Source organism: Hypanus sabinus, chromosome 12 (genome assembly GCF_030144855.1).
Source record: "Hypanus sabinus isolate sHypSab1 chromosome 12, sHypSab1.hap1, whole genome shotgun sequence".
NCBI lineage: Eukaryota > Metazoa > Chordata > Chondrichthyes > Myliobatiformes > Dasyatidae > Hypanus > Hypanus sabinus.
In genome coordinates this window covers 56477728-56496300 of record NC_082717.1, presented here as the reverse complement: position 1 = coordinate 56496300, position 18573 = coordinate 56477728, and the positions used below count along the sequence as shown (strand labels likewise).

Genomic DNA, 18573 nt, shown 5'->3' with positions numbered 1-18573 from the left:
CTGCCCTGAATTTTTTAAACATTTATTTACTTCCCTTCCTAATCTAAATGAATATATGTTGATAATGGGTGCAGATTTTAATTGTTGTTTGAGTCCTTCGATGGATAGATCTAAACCTATTCGTACTCTTCCGAACAGATCAGCCCTACTTATTAATCCGTTTGTTGATTCAGGAATTACAGAAATATGGCGGTTTTTGAACCCTAAAGATAAAGAATTTTCATTTTTTTCACATGTATATCATAGCTATTCTAGAATTGACTATTTTCTTATTGATCATCGGTTATTAACGGATGTTATTGATTGTAAATATGATTCTATTACTATTTCGGATCATGCACCTTTGAAGTTATCTATTAAGATTTCGGACTATTCCAATAATATCAGATCTTGGAGGCTTAACGCTACTTTGCTTCAAGACCCAGAATTTATCACCTATATAGAACAGCAAATTGACTTGTTCTTCTCAACAAACTGTACTGAAGAAATCGACAGAGGAATACTTTGGGACTCTTTTAAGGCTTTTATCCGTGGACAAATTATCTCATATTCTGCTGGTAAAAGAAAACAAAGATATTTTGATATTGCTTTATTAGTGGATAAAATCAAGGAAATTGATAAGATTTATTCCGTGACTCCTACCAAAGAACTTTATAAGAAGAGAGTTGAGCTTCAAATGGAACATAGTTTACTATTATCTTCTTCAATTGAAAATCAATTAATTAGGACCAGGGCTCAATTCTATATTCACAGTGATCGTACTGGTAAACTGTTAACTAATCAATTAAAAGCTATCTCGACTAAACGACAAATTATTAAAATTCGCAAACAAGACGGTAATTTAACTACTGATCATAAAGAAATTAATAATACCTTTCAAGATTTTTATAAATCGCACGTAATGCTGATGACCCGTGGAAAGCAGCCAGAAGGATGAGAACGACAGCGTAGTGATATTTCCAAAAGTGCAGGCAGCATAAATGGAGCATGTGACAGTTCAGACGCACAAAATTAATGTCACTTCTACACAAGTTCTGATGAAAGGAATTGCTAGGGAGAAGGAAGCAATGATACCAGTTCCCAAGGACAGCAGGGTCAGCTGCCTCAGCAACAGCACTCACAATACCGAACTGCTCTGAGAGCTTGAGTGTGGCGAGAATTAACTCCCACAGGAGCCAGCAGCTGGATCTACTGTAATCTGTCTACCGCCACAACAGGTCTACAGCTGATGCAATTTCTCTAGACTCTCCACTCAGCTCTGGAGCACCTAGACAACATCAATACATATGTCAGGCTGTTGTTCAGTGTTCAGAACCACCTTTCCTACAGTACTATTCAATAGCTTCAAATGGGGGCCTCTGTACCTCCCTCTGCAACGGGAATCCTTGACAATGGATCATAGTGAGTAGTACTGCAACAACCAGCTGCACTCAATGTTGGCAAGATCGAGTGAACTTCAGGAAGGGGAATTTGGGAGAACACACACTAGCCCTCACTGCATGGCCAACAGTGGGAATTGTGAGCAGACTTAAATTCCTAGGCATCAAAATCTCAGAAGATCTGTCCTGGGCTCAACACACTGATGCAATCACAAAGAAGATTGCCAGTGGCATTGCTTCATTAGGAGTATGAGGAGATTTGATATGTCACCAAAGGTTCTTGCAAATTTCTGTAGGAGTATGGAGAGCATTCTGATTGGATGCAACATTACCTGGTATGAAGTCTTCAACGTACAGAGACGGCAGAGAGCTGTAGACTCAGCCAACTCAATCACAACCCCAGCCGCACCCTCCAGCAGATTTCCAAATGATCCACGACAATATCAAGTATTCCTCTTTCACACTACTTAGTTCTGTAATTATTCTAATTTTTATATGTCGCCACGAAACAAGAAAATTCACAAGCGTCAGTGATAATAAACCTGGATTATGACAATGAGTAAAGGGATTATTGGATTTGACCAAGGTGTCACAAAGACAATAACACATTTGGAACATAAAAAGCGAAAGATGCATATCAAGGCTGCATCATTGTGGGGGCAAATGATCCATTGAGAAGGGAGACTGGCGATGTGAAGATGTGGATAAGGAGGTGACATCACAGTTCTGGGAGAAGAGTCATGCACAGGGAATGGGATATGAATGTTTGCAAGACCTACTGAGATTTGCTGGAGATGTACAAATTGAGAGTTAAATACAGAAACAAAATGGGTGAAAGTATAATGGAAGTTGCTGATGAATCACAGGAGGTTATCAGTAGATAGCAAATAGCAGAATAGAGTGAGAACAGGAGAAAAAGGAAAAAAGGATGGAGGTGGGAGCATATTAAAGTATAAATTGGTATATTGGCTAATTTTATCACATACCAAGTTAGAGCAAAAAAACTGAAACTTGTCTTGCATACAATCTGCACAGATCAAATCATTACAACGTGACATTGAGTTAATGCAAGATGAAGAACAAAGTGAAATAGCTACAGAGCATGTGTACTGCAGGTAGACAATAAGATGCAAGTTATAATGAGGCCAAAAGGACATTTTTATTGTATGAGGAAACTATTTAATAGTCTCTTAACAGTGGAATAGAAGCTATTCCTGAGCAAGGTGGTATATGCTTTCAGATTATTGCTTCCTTTGTCAGAGGGAAAATGAGAGAATGTTCAGGGTGGGTGGAACCTGCGATTACGCTGGCTGCTTTACTGAGCGAGAAATGTAGACAGAGTCCCTGGAAGAGACGCTGGTTTCCACAATGTGCTGAGCAATGTCCCAGCGCTCCGTAGCTTCTTGTTATCACAAGCAGAGCAATTGCCATAAACAGAGGCAGAAGTTAGAACAAAGATAATGAAACATTCAACTTTAGGATGAAAGGACAAAATGGGATTAACACATGGGTCAATTAAACAAACCATACTGCATGTTTCCTAAAAAAGGGCAGGCAGAAATAGGACCCATAATATTTCTGAAAATAATAGCAGGATTAAAGGAAAAGTTGCTCTTTTTAAAAAGTTATCTATCAAAACCTTGTTTAATGAACCCAAAAACTAACAATTACAAAAAGGCAAGAAAATTCATCTTCAGCTTTTGGTTATTTGAAATGTTTTTTTAGTTTTGGACTTGAGTGGTCTTGAGCATCAGTGCCTAGAAGTACTTAGTCATCCATCAGAAAGGATTAGCAGTCCAAGATTAGTAACTAGCCAAGAGGACAGCTAGAAAAGAAACAGATTTGCTACATCTGAGAGCAAGTAACAAATTTACAAGTTAGTTAAAAACCAAGTAGCTTTGTGCATATAGAGTCCACTCCTACGGTACACATTACACCATGCACGCGAGCACAGATTTCCAGTATCTGAGGCACCTCCATTGCCCTGCTGACATCCATTCCCAATTTTGCCTTTTACAAATAAAGAAAACTCTCAAGAACTACTAACATCATAACTTGAGCAAGACAAATATTTGATGATGTTCAAAACATTAATCGAAGTAATATTTGCGATCATAAGTTCATGACCACATCATGAGGGGTTATTAGGGAAGGTAACGGAAAAAGAACTTGTTAAAGAGACAAGTTATGAAGAACTTCAGGAAGGAAACATAAATGACAGTGGGGAATACAAAGGGAATTTCAGTTCTTGGGTCCTTAACAGTGTGAAGTATGGCCATCAATAGTGCACCCAATAGAATCAGCATTACTCAGCAGCCTACAATGGAAGGAGTGCAGAAATCACTAATGGTTTAAGGAATAAATACCGGATTTCAGAATCTTATCAGCTAATGAACTATGCAGATAATATTCAACTAATTAATTTTGCAACAGAATTTAAGAATGAAATTAAGTAATTAATGATCCACAACCCATTTCTTTCCCTTTGGGAATGATGCAGATTGTGCCTTTTTATTTGTAACATTGCATACTTGAGAGTATCAAGGGAGATTGAGTGGTATGTAAGTTACTCAGGACCCACTTGTGTTGGATTATCCACTGATCTTGAAACGATGAGGACCATGTCCCACAGAGGACTGGCAGTCTGGTCCTGCTCATGACATGACATGCCACTGCTTCTAGCTACAGTAAAGTCAGTCTGACTTTTCTAAATATTATTCAATACATCTTGACGGGTATTGTGAATTGACTCAAAACCCTGTTAGAGGCCGTTCTGTTACCAAGAAATCTCCTGCCATCAGTAATAGCCTGAGACTTGCAATATAGGTCTGCAGCCTAGTTGCACACAGTGGAAAAGGCTGCTTAGCCATGCATACATAATCACATATAAGTAGCATCCATCATTAAAGACCCCCACCATCCTGGCACCTCACTACTACCATCAGCAGGAGGTGCAAAAGCCTTAGGTTCCACACCACCAGATGTGTTATTACCCTGCAACCATCAGGCTCCTGAACTGACGTGGATAATTTCAATCACCAGTCTTCTGAACTGATTCTATGCTCTACAGGTCAACTTCCAAGGACTCTTTACAACTCATGCTCTCAGTATTGTTTTTAGTTACAAAGTTGGTCTTCTGTTTCCACCTTGGTTATTTGTCAGCCTTTATGTACAGCTGTTTTGTAAGATTCTCGTACTTCTTTATTCATGCAAAACGCAGAAAACTGGTGTAACATTCTCAGGGCACATCTTTCTAGCAGTCAGCAATTCCATCAACGATCAAAGGGCAGTCTCCCCCCTCCTGAAGCACAGCGAGCAAGTGATCCCTCAGAGGTAAAAAGGCAGTCTTTCCTCTCTGGCAGCTGAGCAATAAAAAGGCGTTCACCTTCCGCATTCACCTCGATGTTTCAATCTTCGTTACTTCAACTGACGAACAATGGAAGCTTTAAATGGTGAAATGGAGCCGAATATCAGCTCACACCCCATCCCGCAGCCTTCTTGCCATGAGATTCCCACATGCAGTCTCTACCTCCCAGAATCCTCTCAGAGACTGCAGAGTTCTGAAGCATGCAATCAATCTCCAAACTGCAAACCTCAGGCTCCAACAATCCCAGAATCACAGTGAAAATGAAAAACAAATGTAAAACACTTAAAAGAAGTGAAATACATGCTTTCTTGATCTATCCAGAAGACATTGACCAAAAGAGGTCATTCAATTCTCCATGCCCTGGCTAGCCATGGGCACCCATCATATTAATCACCACCTGCAGCATTTGGCTCAAGGCCTTCAACGACTAGACACCTCAAGTCTCTGTTCGTGACTCTGCTTCCACCATCATGTCCATCAGTGAATCCAGATATTCATCACTTCCAAAAACTAGAAATTCTACAGTAAAAATTCTACAGCTGGAAATCCAAAGTAACACACATAAAATGCTGGAGGAACTCAGCAGGTCAGGCAGCATTGATGAAATGAAATAAAGAGGCGACATTTCAGGCTGAGACCCTTCATCAGGACTGGATGGTTTTGTCGTAAAATGTCAGCTCCTTATTCCTCTTCATGTATGCTGCCTGACCTACATTTTGTGTGTGTTGTTCATCACTCCCTGGGCAGAAAGGTCCCCTTCAGATCCACTCTAAATCTCTTAACCCTTACCCTCAAGTTTTATTCACCTCTTTAGAGAGGATTTAGAGGACCAAAATAAGTACCAAGATGAGAAGTGTTTGAGAGCTATTCTCCAGGAAGTGGTTTGTAGGTGTGATTATGCCCTTGGAGAAGTGTTGTCTCCACATCCCATTCCTTGAGATGTCACTCCAATAAAGTAGAGACTCCAGAAGCTGACCTGACCAGCACAGGAACCCGTTTGTGCGTTCCCCTTTGAGGCATGAAATCATAGAAAACAAGCATTATAGTGCAAATAAACAGCAGCTGCTGAGAACAGTGAGTGTAATACTTTGGAAGGGAGAAGCTCAAAAGATAGCCTAATTCCTTTTTAGTCTTGCTCACATGCAAGAACACCAATACTGCCAAATGCTTTGAAGGTTTAAGCTAATTATTGTGGAACGATGATACAGAAAAGGGCACAAATACTATGATAAACCTGATAGTCTGCTCTTCACTGTGTGCCACAGACACTGAAAAGCCTAGGTGTTTAATACACAGAATGCCAACGCCTAAGGAGTGTCACATAGATCAAGCTCTGCAACACTGACTTCTCCATGAAATGACACTAGACGCACGGTAATGTGTTCACTTTCATTGGTATTTTTGTTAAGCAGTGTGAAATGACAGCATTAGGCATTCCTCAACATTATACTCTCCACTAAGTATCATTTGAAAATGTCAAAGCAACAATCATGTGGATACTGATCTGATCAGTGGAGTACGCTTCACTAGAAGAGTACTAGCAAAATACTAGCTAAATTTAACTTCCAAAGACTTTTTAATTGAAGGTTGTCTAATTAGAGACACACTCATCATATCCTTTCTATCACAGGCGGTTAAAAATTATAATACAAACAAAAAGGTCAAATCAAAATCATGCTATGTTAAATTATACTTAACCCAAAGATGGATTCTCAGTCAACATTCATCACAGTTTTAACATTGTAAGCCTAGAATTCTGATATAAAATTTATTGTCAGTGGGCAGTTGGGGCATTGGTTCAAATTAAGGTTTCTACTCTACAACACAGGATCAAGGCCTTGAAGGGGTTATGGTCAGTTCAGTTCAGGTGCTAGAAAGGCAAGTAAAAGATTTAACTAGTAGTTGTTCCTATTTTTACCATTTCCTTAGCAAATGTCTTTTTTACAAAGCCGAGTTGCTAGCTTGACACTCAACCCAGCACGGATGGAAAGTGTGCAAACAAGCCGGCCGGATCTGAACTTTGGACCATTTGCCTCAAGGTCTGGTACCAATGCCACTACACCACTGCCCGGCTTGACTTACAGTACTCCATGAAAATTTCTGAGACAACATTCAGGCAATGCTGTTAATGAAGCACTACGTGAGGAAAAACATCACCCTATGAAATCCTGATGCAAAGGCACAAAGCACAAGCATGTGGTTGGTCAGATTTCCCTGGTGACATGACATGACCCAGAAATGGAGAAAATCATGTTTTGTTCCATTAAAAAAAAGCAATTTTCCATTGCAAAATTTTGAAAGAAACATAATTAGGCAATTGAATTTCCAAGGAACATTATTTGAGGTTGGAAATTAATTAGATCTTTCTGGAAGTATCTACTATGTTTCTTTAAAAGTTTTTTGTGGACTGTGACACGTACTTTTCCTCAGCCTCAGCAACCGGACAGACTACGTTAGAGCACTTCGTAATTTCAACAGCCCCTTAATCATCTCCCACCACAAACATTCAAAGATCCTAACACATGCAGTTTCTGGTTTTTCATTTGCATGTACCTCCTTCTAAAGTTTGTCCATATTAACCTGTAGGCAGGTTAATAACCCCTCTTTCTTATGCCCATTTTGTTTGTCTGAACTGTTTTCACATCCACTCTGTTAGTTTACACTTCATTTCCTCAGTTACTTATATATGTTGCATTTTAAATACACCTTTCAAAGTGTCCTCTTAGATGAGTTAATATCAAAATACCTTTCCCAACCAAGATATTTTGGCTCATCCCTTATTCAAGTGAAACTTGTCCCTGCTTAAAATTATTTCCATGAAGAAAACTACTTTAAACTCAATGGCTGAGCTGCACAAAAGAGGAAAATGCTTCAACTGAATATGCAACTAAGAAAGTCGAATGCATTGTTTCTCTCTAAATCATGGCATCAAAAATGATAATGTCATTACTTACAATATTATTACAGGGCTACAAAATTTGAAAAAAATAGTAGAGTGTTTTATAGATGACATTGCATCTAACAGGGTCAGTTCTAAGCTTTGTAAACCCACACTGCAGTACATCCATGGAAGTAAAGCTGACTGGATTTAAATGTCAGGTAACAAGACACATAAATTAAATTTCTCCACAAACAGAGATTCACACCACTCACAGTTTGTTGACAGAATGGACGATGTCCTTACCTACACCTTTGTGAGCATCGATGCTAGTAAATTCAATCGTTCCATTGTGACCTTTCTTGCGGTCCTCTTTATAGCATTTGTGAGCTCCATTGGGACGGTACCTGAAGGCAAGACCATAATCTGCCAGATAGACCTGAAATATTTAAAAGCATTTCAATGAAAAAAGCTGCTATTTTTCTGAACAGAAGATAGCGGCATTTCACACTAGAAATCTGAATCAGACCTCGAAAACATCCTTGTTCAGCTTTTCAGTGTTACATAAAGTGAGAAACTTATCAACAAATGAATTGTGGGTGTGAATCATGCATTGTCCATCATTTCAGTCCAGAAGCATAAGTGCAAAGTTAGTAGAAAGTGCCAGGGAAAATTGAGAAAGTAGTTAAAGCACCATTTGGGATCCTGAGCTTTAGAAACGTAAATATCAGGGTATCGAACACTGCCGGCATTAAATGCATAACTCAACTAGTTTGGTTATCCACCTGAATTGTGCTGCTCCATATTGAATGACACCTGGAATACTAGTTACCAAGGGCACCGGATGTCATTCCAGGTGAGGGGTTTCATAGGCCAAGCTAAAGGGCATACCTACCAAAGACAGTCTGGGCATTTTGCGAGTTAATCAACACAAGGATTGAACCTACTTCATCTCACCAACATACCTGTGGGGGATACATTTGTCCATGACAGCATCAGTAAAAGTGACTACCACATAGTTGCCAAGGAGACAAAATCTTTTCTTAACAATGAGGACATCCTCCATGGCATTGTGTAACACCATAAAGGTTCTAAAAAAGACACACTCAGAACAGATCTGACAGCTCAGAACTCATCACTCATGAGATTCTGTGAACCATTAGCAGCAAAAAGGCAAACCAACAAAATAGACAATCTTATAATCCACTATTTCCCTTTCTTAAGCATTTCAATCAAATAAGGTTCAATAGGGATCGCAGAAGAGAGCAACATGGAGCAAAATAAATACATCACTACCCGTGTGCTTAAAAAAAGCAGCATGCAATAAATGATAAGTGATCTCACAGCCAATGGATCAGATCAAATCTTTACAATTTACCACATTTCGTCAGGAATGGGCCATCAGACCAAACAGAGGATGAGGCCAAACACATCCCCATCTTTAGAAATAATGGGACACCACATATCAATATTAAAGAAAAGTCTGAAGCATTCAACAAAGTTCATTAATTGCAAACCAAAGATTCATTTAAACCTTGAACTGGGATTACCACCAAAACAGTAGCCATTCTTCAGCAAATTCAATTCACTCCAACTGATATCAAGAAACAGCTGATAGCACTGGATACAGCAAAGGGTAGGGAACTGAACAGTATCACAACACTGTGATCATTAGCCTCAGCCCAAGCTATTCTAGCTAGTTACGACACATGCATCTTTTCCATAATATGGAAAATCGCTGAGATACATCTTGTTCACAAAAGATGGAAAAAAATTCAATCCAGCTAACTATCACACAATCAGTTTAATCTCACCCATTAAAATTACTCTCACTGTCAGGAGAGGGAAAGGGAATAGGAGCCATGCCTCTCAGTAACAAGCTTTGGATACCACTTCGGGGATGACCTACCTGGTGAAAGTTGCCATGACCAGGCCCCTGGATCTGTGGAGTTTCTGTGGACATCAAGAGACTTCCAAATGGTATGTTGCCTCCCGGTTGCTAGGGTTAGGGATTTCTCAGATTGGGTCCACAGAATTCTAAGGGAGGGTGAGCAGTCACGAGCTGTGGCTCATATTGAGACCAAAAACATAGCTAGGCAAAGGGACAAGGTCCTACAGAGAGAATATAGGGAGTTGGTTAGAAAGCCGTAAAGCAGGACTTTAAGGGTAGTAATTGATGGACTGCTGCCAGTGCCAAGTGCTAGTGACGGCACAGATAGGATGATGAGGCAGCTGAATGTTGGTTGAAGAATTGTTGCAGGATACAGGGTCTCAGATTTGCGGATCATTAGGATCACTTCTGAAGAAGGTATAACAATAATGCGGACAAGTGGAAGGTGTTGTAGGACCAACCAGGGTAGGTCTTACACAGTGAATGGTCGGGCACTGAGGAGTGTGGTAGAATCAAGGGGTCTGGGAATACAGGTCTATAATTTGTAGAAAATAGAGTCACAGATAGATAGGGTTGTAAAGAAAGCTTTTCGTACAGTGGCTTTCATAAATCAAAGTACTGAGTGCAAGAGATGGAATGTCATATTGAAGTTGTACAAGACACTAGTGAGGCTTAATTTGAAGTACTGTGAGCAGTTTTGGTCATCTATCTGCAGGAAGGAGGTAAACAAGGTTGTTAAGAGTACACAGAAAATTCACAAGGTTGTTGCCGAGTATGGAGGACCTGAGTTATAAGGAAAGATTGAATAGGTTGGGACTTTATTCCTTGGAATGTAGATGATTGTGAAGAAACTTGATAGAGGTATACAAAATTACAAAAGGTATAGATAGGGCAAATGTAAGTGGGCTTTTTCCATTGAGGTCGGGTGGGATGCTAACCAGCCATCATGTGTTAAGCGAGAAAGGTGAAAAGTTTAAAAGCAATACGAGGGGAAATTTCTTCACTCCAAGGTCGTGAAAGTGTGGAATGAGCTGCTGGGACAAATGGTGTATGCAAGCGCTTTTTCAATGTTTAACCAAAGTTTGGATAGGTACATGTATAGTAGGGGAATGGAGGGCTATCATTCCGGTGTAGGTCAACAGGAGTAGGTGGTTTACATGGTTTAGCATGGACTACATGAGGCCAAGGGGCCCGTTTCTGTGCTGTACTCTCCATCACCCTAATAACTTACTCGTAAGAGCACTTCTTATACAGACAATGCAGTTCAAATTGCTTTATAATGGAATAAAGCACAATATGTAAATTAAAAAATAAAGATAAACATGAAAATAAAAGACAAAAAGATGTTAGGTAAAAGCAAGATTACATAAGTAAGCTTTGAGCTGCTGCTTTAACAACGTCAAATGAGTCCGTATCCCCTGTAGTTATTGGTATTGAATATCACAGAATAGGAACACAGTTCAAAAAAGCTGACCTGTCAATTACCTTTTGAGGGAAATTGTTTAAATTTAAGAGACTGTCAGAAGAAGAACAGAGGGACTGAGCGGGATTATAAAATGAAAACAAGTCTGTGATATACTTTGGTCCCAGACCATTAACAGGTTTAAAAACAAGTAAGGGAACTTTAAAACCAGTTTTTAAAAGATACAGGACACCAATGCACAGTAGCTAGGATGGGAGAGATATGTTCTCTCATCTAGTCTAATAATCTAGTCTCTTCGCTATAAAGGTGTGAATTAGATTTTCAGCATCATTACATGACAGAAACGGCATAACTCTGCTGCTCTCATCACTTTCTTTAAGTAGCTCAAAATTCTATAATTCAAAATTCAAAACTGAATCAAGGAATACACCCAGGCTTGCTACTTCTGATTTTGCAAAGGGAGCCAAGTTCCCAAGTTTATTAAGAAGTGTAAGGCCTGTACAAAAGGGACAGGTAACACCTGAGCTCAAGGGGAAGCAAGATCTCAACATGTTCTGCATGTACCTCTAGACTAGAGTGAGAGTAGGACCAATCAAGGATAGAAGAGAAACCACATGCCTGGAGTTGGAGGAGTAGGAGAGGTGGTAATGAGTACTTTGCTTCAGAGGTACCTTGACAAATGTGTGGTCTGCATAGAAAAGGCCAATATGCTGAAACTTGTTGATACAAAGAAAGTGGATGCTTTGGAACTTTAGAAAAGCATTAGGATAAATGTCCCCAACCTGGACAGGATATATCTTAGGTTATCGTGGGAGGTGAGGGAAGGCATTTTGTCAAGGAAGTGACAAAACAAACTGATGACCATGGAGCAATGGATGTGGCGTGGATGGAGTTTAGGAAGGTGCTCAACAAGGTTCCTCATGAATTTTAACAATGACTTGGATAAGGAAATGAAAGGGTGTGTTAATAAGTTTACAGATGACACAAAGGTTGATGTTATTGTGGATATGATAGAAGGTTGTCATAGGTTAACTTTCCAACAATCTACTCACAAATACCCAGTTTAGTTTCTGTTAGGGCCACTCACCTCCAGACCTATCACAGCCTTGGTCCAGGTATTGATCTGAACTCCACAAATGAGATCAAGCTGATTAACTTCAATGCCAAGGATACCCATGTCCAAATGTAGTGGTAAAACAGGTCAAATTCATGAGCAAAACACCCCAGCACAACAAGGAAGTTGACTGCAGTTGTTGGATGTAAATCATCCCAGCCGACAGAAATCAACTCAAGGTAGAATCCCAAGCCCAACCAGCCTCAAATCCTTCAGTGTTGACTAGTCTCCTGTTATAAGGTCAACAGTAGGGACACTTGCTGATGAGTTTACAAAGTTCAATTCTGTGCACATCTTCTCAGACAAACAATCCATCCATGCATGAAGCAAGATCTCAGTAACATGGGACTTAAACAGCAAATAACATTTGTGCCATAGACAATGGTCCTTTCCAGTTAGAGACCACCTAGCCATCTACCCTGGCATTACTGTTACTAAGTTGTCAATCATCAATTACTCTGGGAGTAAGCATTACCTAGAAAACCAACCAGAACAGCCATCTAACCACCGTGCCTGCAAAGCTTGCAGTGACTCTTCTGCCGGAACTCAAAGCCCCTTCCCACCATCTCCAACATGATAAAGTGGGATGGAATACTATCCACTTACCTGAATCAGCTCAGTTCCAACAACTCTCAAAAAACTCAAGCTCATCTAGGATAAAGAAACCAAATTAACTGGCTCCTTACCCAACAATTTCCTGTGCATAATGGCTGCTGTGTGCACCATCCACAAAATGTACAGCAATTACCCAATCAGGTTACTCCACTGCACTTGCAAACCCATAAACTCTGCCACCAAGGGCAAAGGCAACAGAGTCGAGGAACACTACCTACAGATTCCCTACTGAATTATTCTCGTATTATTCAGTGGACTCTTGGCCTCATAATCTATCTCATTATAATCTTTCACTTTCCTGTTTACCTGCACTGCACTGTCTTGCTAGCTTTTACACTTTATTCTGTATTCTTAATGTTTTACCTACTTCTACCTCGATGCCCAGTGCAATGATTTGATCGTTATGCAAGAGTTCGAAAGACGAGCTTTACAGTGTATCTATGTGTACATGAGACTATGATAAACCAATACTTGCCAAAATACCACTCTGTTAAATAGACTCTATCGTATAGAGTCTATATGATTCAACCAGAATGAATGTGGCTCCCAATACCAATGGACAAAATAAAACTAAATTATCCACATATGCCTTTCATGGCATAATCAAAGCAAAGAAATTAATGCTTGGTTTGACCCTGAAAGAGTCACTAAACTAATAAACCTTCACTCTGCAATAGACAATGCCCAGAATGGTAAATGACAAAACCTCTTCTTGCCCATTTTTTGAAAAAGTGCTGGTGTTAGTATTGACAAATAGCTCTTTGAATGGTCCCAGTGGGGAACATTCAAGTCACAATGCAAACACAATATTGAAGAAAATTCCAGCACATCAATAAGGACCCAGTTTCCCACTGCCACTTCAAAACAACTAAGATAAGTACATAAATCTCTTGAACTTCCACCATCTCCAACGTGATCCCACCACCAAGCACATCATTCCCTCCCCATCTCCTTTTCCCTCTCTCACTTTATCTCCTTGCCAGCCCATCACCTCCCCCTTTCTTGCAAGGCCTTCTGCCCTCCTATCAGACTCCCTCTACCCCCCCCCCAACCCTGTATCTCTTTCCCTAATCAACTTCTCAGCACTTCATCCTTCCCCATCCTGGTTTCACCTATCACCTTGTGTTCCTCTCTCCCCTCCCCGCAACCTTTTAAATCCACTCATCTTTTTTCTCCAGTCCTGCCAAAGCGTCTTGGCCCAAAACATCAACTGTACTCCCCCCCCCCCCCCGTAGATGCTGCCTGGCCTGCTGAGTTCCTCCAGCATTTTGTGTGTGTGGCTAAGATATGCAAAATATTTCCTTATGAATGAGGACCTAAATGTGGTCTATCTAAAGGTGTTTTAACCCAACTTTTTTTAAAATGATTTGATACTTGTTTAAAAGAATACACAGCAGAATGCAAAATGCCAGTGTTTAGCACTGTACAGGAACACTTCCAATCATTATAGTTATAAAATAATTGAAATCAACATGAAATAAACTGTAATTCTTCCAGTTTACTGGCACAGGCACTGTGAAAAGTGCTGCATTGTGAAAGTTGTTGGCTGTTGGCAGTTGACATCTCACTAGGATTTGTTCCCTATTCTTCACATTCACACCTTCACATTTACCTTCCATTCTCCACCTTTCATTCAGCAATTAGTGCCATTTGTGTAAGTATGTCACAATTCACGAAATGATGAGACAATCTGACTTGCATTTATTAATCTGGGTTATTGCTACAACAATCTAACATGAAGTGGAAAAAAACAGTTGCGATGCCCAAGTCAGCTTTAACACGCAAGTCAAGTTTCTCAGCTGCACCCTTTCTCTCCTCTTATTCATTCATTACACAAGGACAAAGTTATTTGTTATCAGAAAAGGCAAATATACGATACCTCTTTGTGATTTTTGAAGCCCAGAAGCAGGTTTGCTGACTTGATGTCACCATGGATATATTCGTGCTCATGAATAAACTCCAAAATATCAAGCTGCTCTTATATTATGCACATGTATAAATTGAAAAAATGAATGTCAGTCCACAAAGTACTGGGGTCAAAATAATTTCTTACACATGATAATGTTACATTACTTTTAAACAGTAACAGCACAGAGATACCCTATTTCCCATAAACCCTCCATTAATCAAAGATTGAAATCTTAATTGGAGACCATTGGAAAATTCCAGTTAACAAAAACAGTCTATTCCAAGGTTAAACAGTTACCAGTTCAGCATGATGGCATTGTTTTAGTCATGTCTAAAATAAAAAAGCAAAGATAGCTACAAAATAAAGCTATTTAATCTTCCTTTCCCTCCATCTTGCAAGACCAAGAGCAACTGAATTTCCAAATTTTCATGTCACTGACTGCATCACTAAACTTCTACAGGTGCAAGCTCTCTCATAACTCCTATTCAGTATCTGCAATAAATATCTCCTCCCTTTTTTTGGAAAACAGCGAATCAGAAGTTTGACCTTGGTTTCAAGTGTTGAAAACCCAAAGTGGATGCTTGCTTCCCTCAGAAATTCAAAGCCAATTTTCAGAAATAGTGAACAGCACTAGTGCTACCTAATGTGAACATGAAGTCATAGAACTGTACAAGCACAGAAACAGGCCCCATCGGCCCCCTCATCCATGCCAACCATGATGCCTGCATTAGGCTGCATCCCTCTGTCTTTCATATCCAAGTACCTGTAGAAATAACTTTTAAAATTTGTAACTGCATCTGCCTCTATCACCTCTTTCCAAATAACCACAACCTTCTGTACGAAAAACTTACCTCTCAGTCTCTTAAATTTCAGTCTTCTCAGTCTGTATTCTTTAGGTCTAAACTCCCCTACTTTCACAATCTATTCCCCTCATAACTTTATAAATCCCACTAAATTCACCTCTCAAACTTCTGCATTTCAGTTAAAAAAAAGAACAGCATATCCAATCTCCCCTTAAATCTGCAACCTTCCATTTCAGGCAACATCTTGGTGTATCCCCTCTGCACTCTGTCATTGTCATGACATCTTTCCTGTAGTGTGGCAACCAGGGCTGTAAACAATACTCCAAATATAATCTAATTGTACAGACACAACATCATGTCCCAATTCTTATACTCCATGACCTGGCCAACAACAGCAAAGATACCAAATACCTTCTCTAATCTCCTTTCTATCTACAGTATGTCTCCATTTTCAAAGAAAAATGGACTTGCATTCCAACGTCTCTCCGTACATGAACACTGCTAAGGTCTCCATCATTTACTCTGTATGTCCTATAAAAATTTCACTTTCCGAAGTGCATTGTTGCACATTTCTCTAGATTAAATTCTAACTGTTCCCACTCCGTTTAACTTTCTAGCTGATCTACGGCTCGCTGGAGCATTAAACAATATTCTTTGCCGCCTGTGAATTCATCACTTTTTGTGTTGTCTGCAAACTTACTAATCATACCACCTACCCTCTCTTCCAAATTATTTCTACATGTTAAACACCACGCAACTTCCCAGCACCGATCCCTGCAGCACACTGCTTGCTATAAATTTCTACCCAGAAAAAAAAAGACACCTATCCACTCTTACCTTCTGCCTCCTATCATCAAGCCAATTTCGAATCAGTTTGCAACACACCTCTGATCACCTGAGAGTCATAGCATTACAACATGAAAGCCACCCATTTGGTTTACCACATCCACACTGTATAGATGCGTACTAAACCCACTTCTTAGACGCTGTCAGCAACTTAGGTTCCACCATTCTGTCCAGCAGTGTGCTGCAGGTACTCACTGCACTCTGTGTGATTAAAATGGCGCCCTCAGATCTCCTCTAATTATCCCTGCTGTCCCTCATGGGCACTATGCTTTCCCTGGCTATGCCTTCCGGAACAGCCTGCAACACAGGACCTTTGTCCAGTTAACATTGAACATAAAACAGTACAGTAAAAGGCCCTTCAGCCCAACATACCACTACTGCTGGCCATTATGCCAAACTAAACTGAACATATTTCACTTCATTTGATCCATACCACTGCAACTCCTTCCTGTTCCTATATCGGTCTGAAAGCCTCTTAAATACACACAGTCAGCTTCTCCTTTAACTTTCCCCCCTCACCGTAAAGTTGTGCCCTCCAGTATTTACATTTCCACCCTGGGGAAAAGCCTCTATTTCTCCTGTACATAACTTTCATAGCATTATAAACCTCTTTTCAGCCTCCAACACTCCAGGAAAAAAAATCCACTTGTCCAGCCTCTTCTCATCAGACAGCATCATAACTAACCTTTATTATACCTTCTACAAAGCCTCCACATCCTTCCTGTAATGGGGGTGACCAGAAATGCACATGTCTACCACACTACCTTCATCAGTTTATTTGTTACCCCATCAAAAACTCTATCAAATTTGCAACACATGATCTCTCCCACTCAAAACACACTGACTCCTCATCGGTTCCTGCCTTTACAATCGAACATAAACCCTGTCTGTCAGCACCTTCTCCAGCAACTTCCCAAGCAATGCTGAAATGCTCCCAGTCTACAATTTCCAAGGCAATCCCTCTAGCCCATTTTAACCAAGGACATTAGCTTTCCTCCAGTGATAACAAGTCTCCAGAGACCCAGAAATCTCCATCTTTGATTCCCATGGCATTCCATGATAAATCCCATCAGGCCCTGGAGACTTATCCTGCCTAACATGTGTCAAAATATCTAAAACTTATTTCCTGATACAGAATATCAGTGCACCCCTCCATTAAATCTCCTGTCTCCAGATTTTTCTCTCTGTTGAAAACCAATGAGTTCTTATTTACACCCCCTGGTTCCATAGATTTTTTAAACACATACAAATTGTTGTAATATTGTGGGGAATCAACACCACCAACTTAACTACAGAAATACAAAGACTTTTGCCTGCTGTGTTATAGAGTAGCAATACCCCATGCCTGCTTTTGCCTCTGATACTATGATTCAGAACTAGAATGTCAGTTTGTTCACAATAGTAAAGAAAGGCTCAAACCTGGTGTAATTCTAGCCTTCTGTCAGTGAGATGTGTGACAAGAATATTACTTGTATCCATTGCTTACCAGCTGACAGCCTAGTTTCAAAGCAGAAGTTTTATCCAGCCTGTTCTCCCCTGCTTCCAGCAATTTTTGCAAATCGACACCAAGTCTGTCAATTACCATGAATCTATAGCTGTGAGAAAGAAAGAGAAAGATGTCACTCCTGAAAGAAGCGTTTACTTCAGGACAAAATGACATGAGACACAGAGCCTCCTCACCTCCTCCCATTGTGCTTTGTCAAGCCTGATCCCCAGTAAGCAGGAATCCCCAAGAAACTCAGTTTATGGCTTTTCATCCATGCCTTTACTAAAAAGCAAAGCACAAACAAAACCCTCCATTAAAATACTTGCATTTTCTTTTGATGCACACAAGCAAAATTAGCCTATTCCTTAGCTGTGTCCTACTAAATCTGGTTATCTTTGTAGTAACACCGCAATTATGTTCAATTATTTTCCTCATTCATCGGCTACAGAATGAAGATGATGATGATACATGGAATTAGTCCTGAACATACTGAGGGACTGATTTAAAAAATATAATTACTATGTACAAGGAAATAACGCTGTATTTAAATTTCTTCTCATTCATACAAGCAGCAGCTCATAAATACAATGTGTAATTAGCACACTCGATTTTCACAGGTACCTACTGTGTTCAGGTTTAGCTGCCCTCTGATAAAATTTCAGCTCTGAGAACAGAGGTCCATTTTCTTGGTACTCCTGAAAACAAGAATTACTTCTTTTATTAAGGCACACATTTGGGAAAGTAGAACTACGATCAGATTTAAAGCTGTTTCATCCCTTGCACATGAGGTGGAAACCACTTGTTAACTGGCCATTCCTGTGCCTCAGTAAGCATCAAGTAATTCTGAGTCATAGAGAAAAGC

At 39.9% G+C, this 18573-nt stretch overlaps 1 protein-coding gene across 5 annotated transcripts in view; it reads right to left on the bottom strand.

The window, feature by feature from the left end:
- LOC132402906 (serine/threonine-protein kinase VRK1-like) overlaps positions 1–18573 on the bottom strand; it is an 88803-nt gene that overhangs the window by 48241 nt on the left and 21989 nt on the right. For all 5 annotated transcript variants that reach the window (XM_059985987.1, XM_059985988.1, XM_059985989.1 and 2 more), the window contains exons 4-8: positions 18337–18406; positions 17906–17993; positions 17712–17820; positions 14547–14639; positions 7931–8063 (exon numbers count right to left, since the gene is read on the bottom strand). In XM_059985987.1, coding sequence (XP_059841970.1) covers positions 7931–8063; positions 14547–14639; positions 17712–17820; positions 17906–17993; positions 18337–18406 — 493 coding nt within the window. The remainder of the gene's footprint in view (positions 1–7930; positions 8064–14546; positions 14640–17711; positions 17821–17905; positions 17994–18336; positions 18407–18573) is intronic.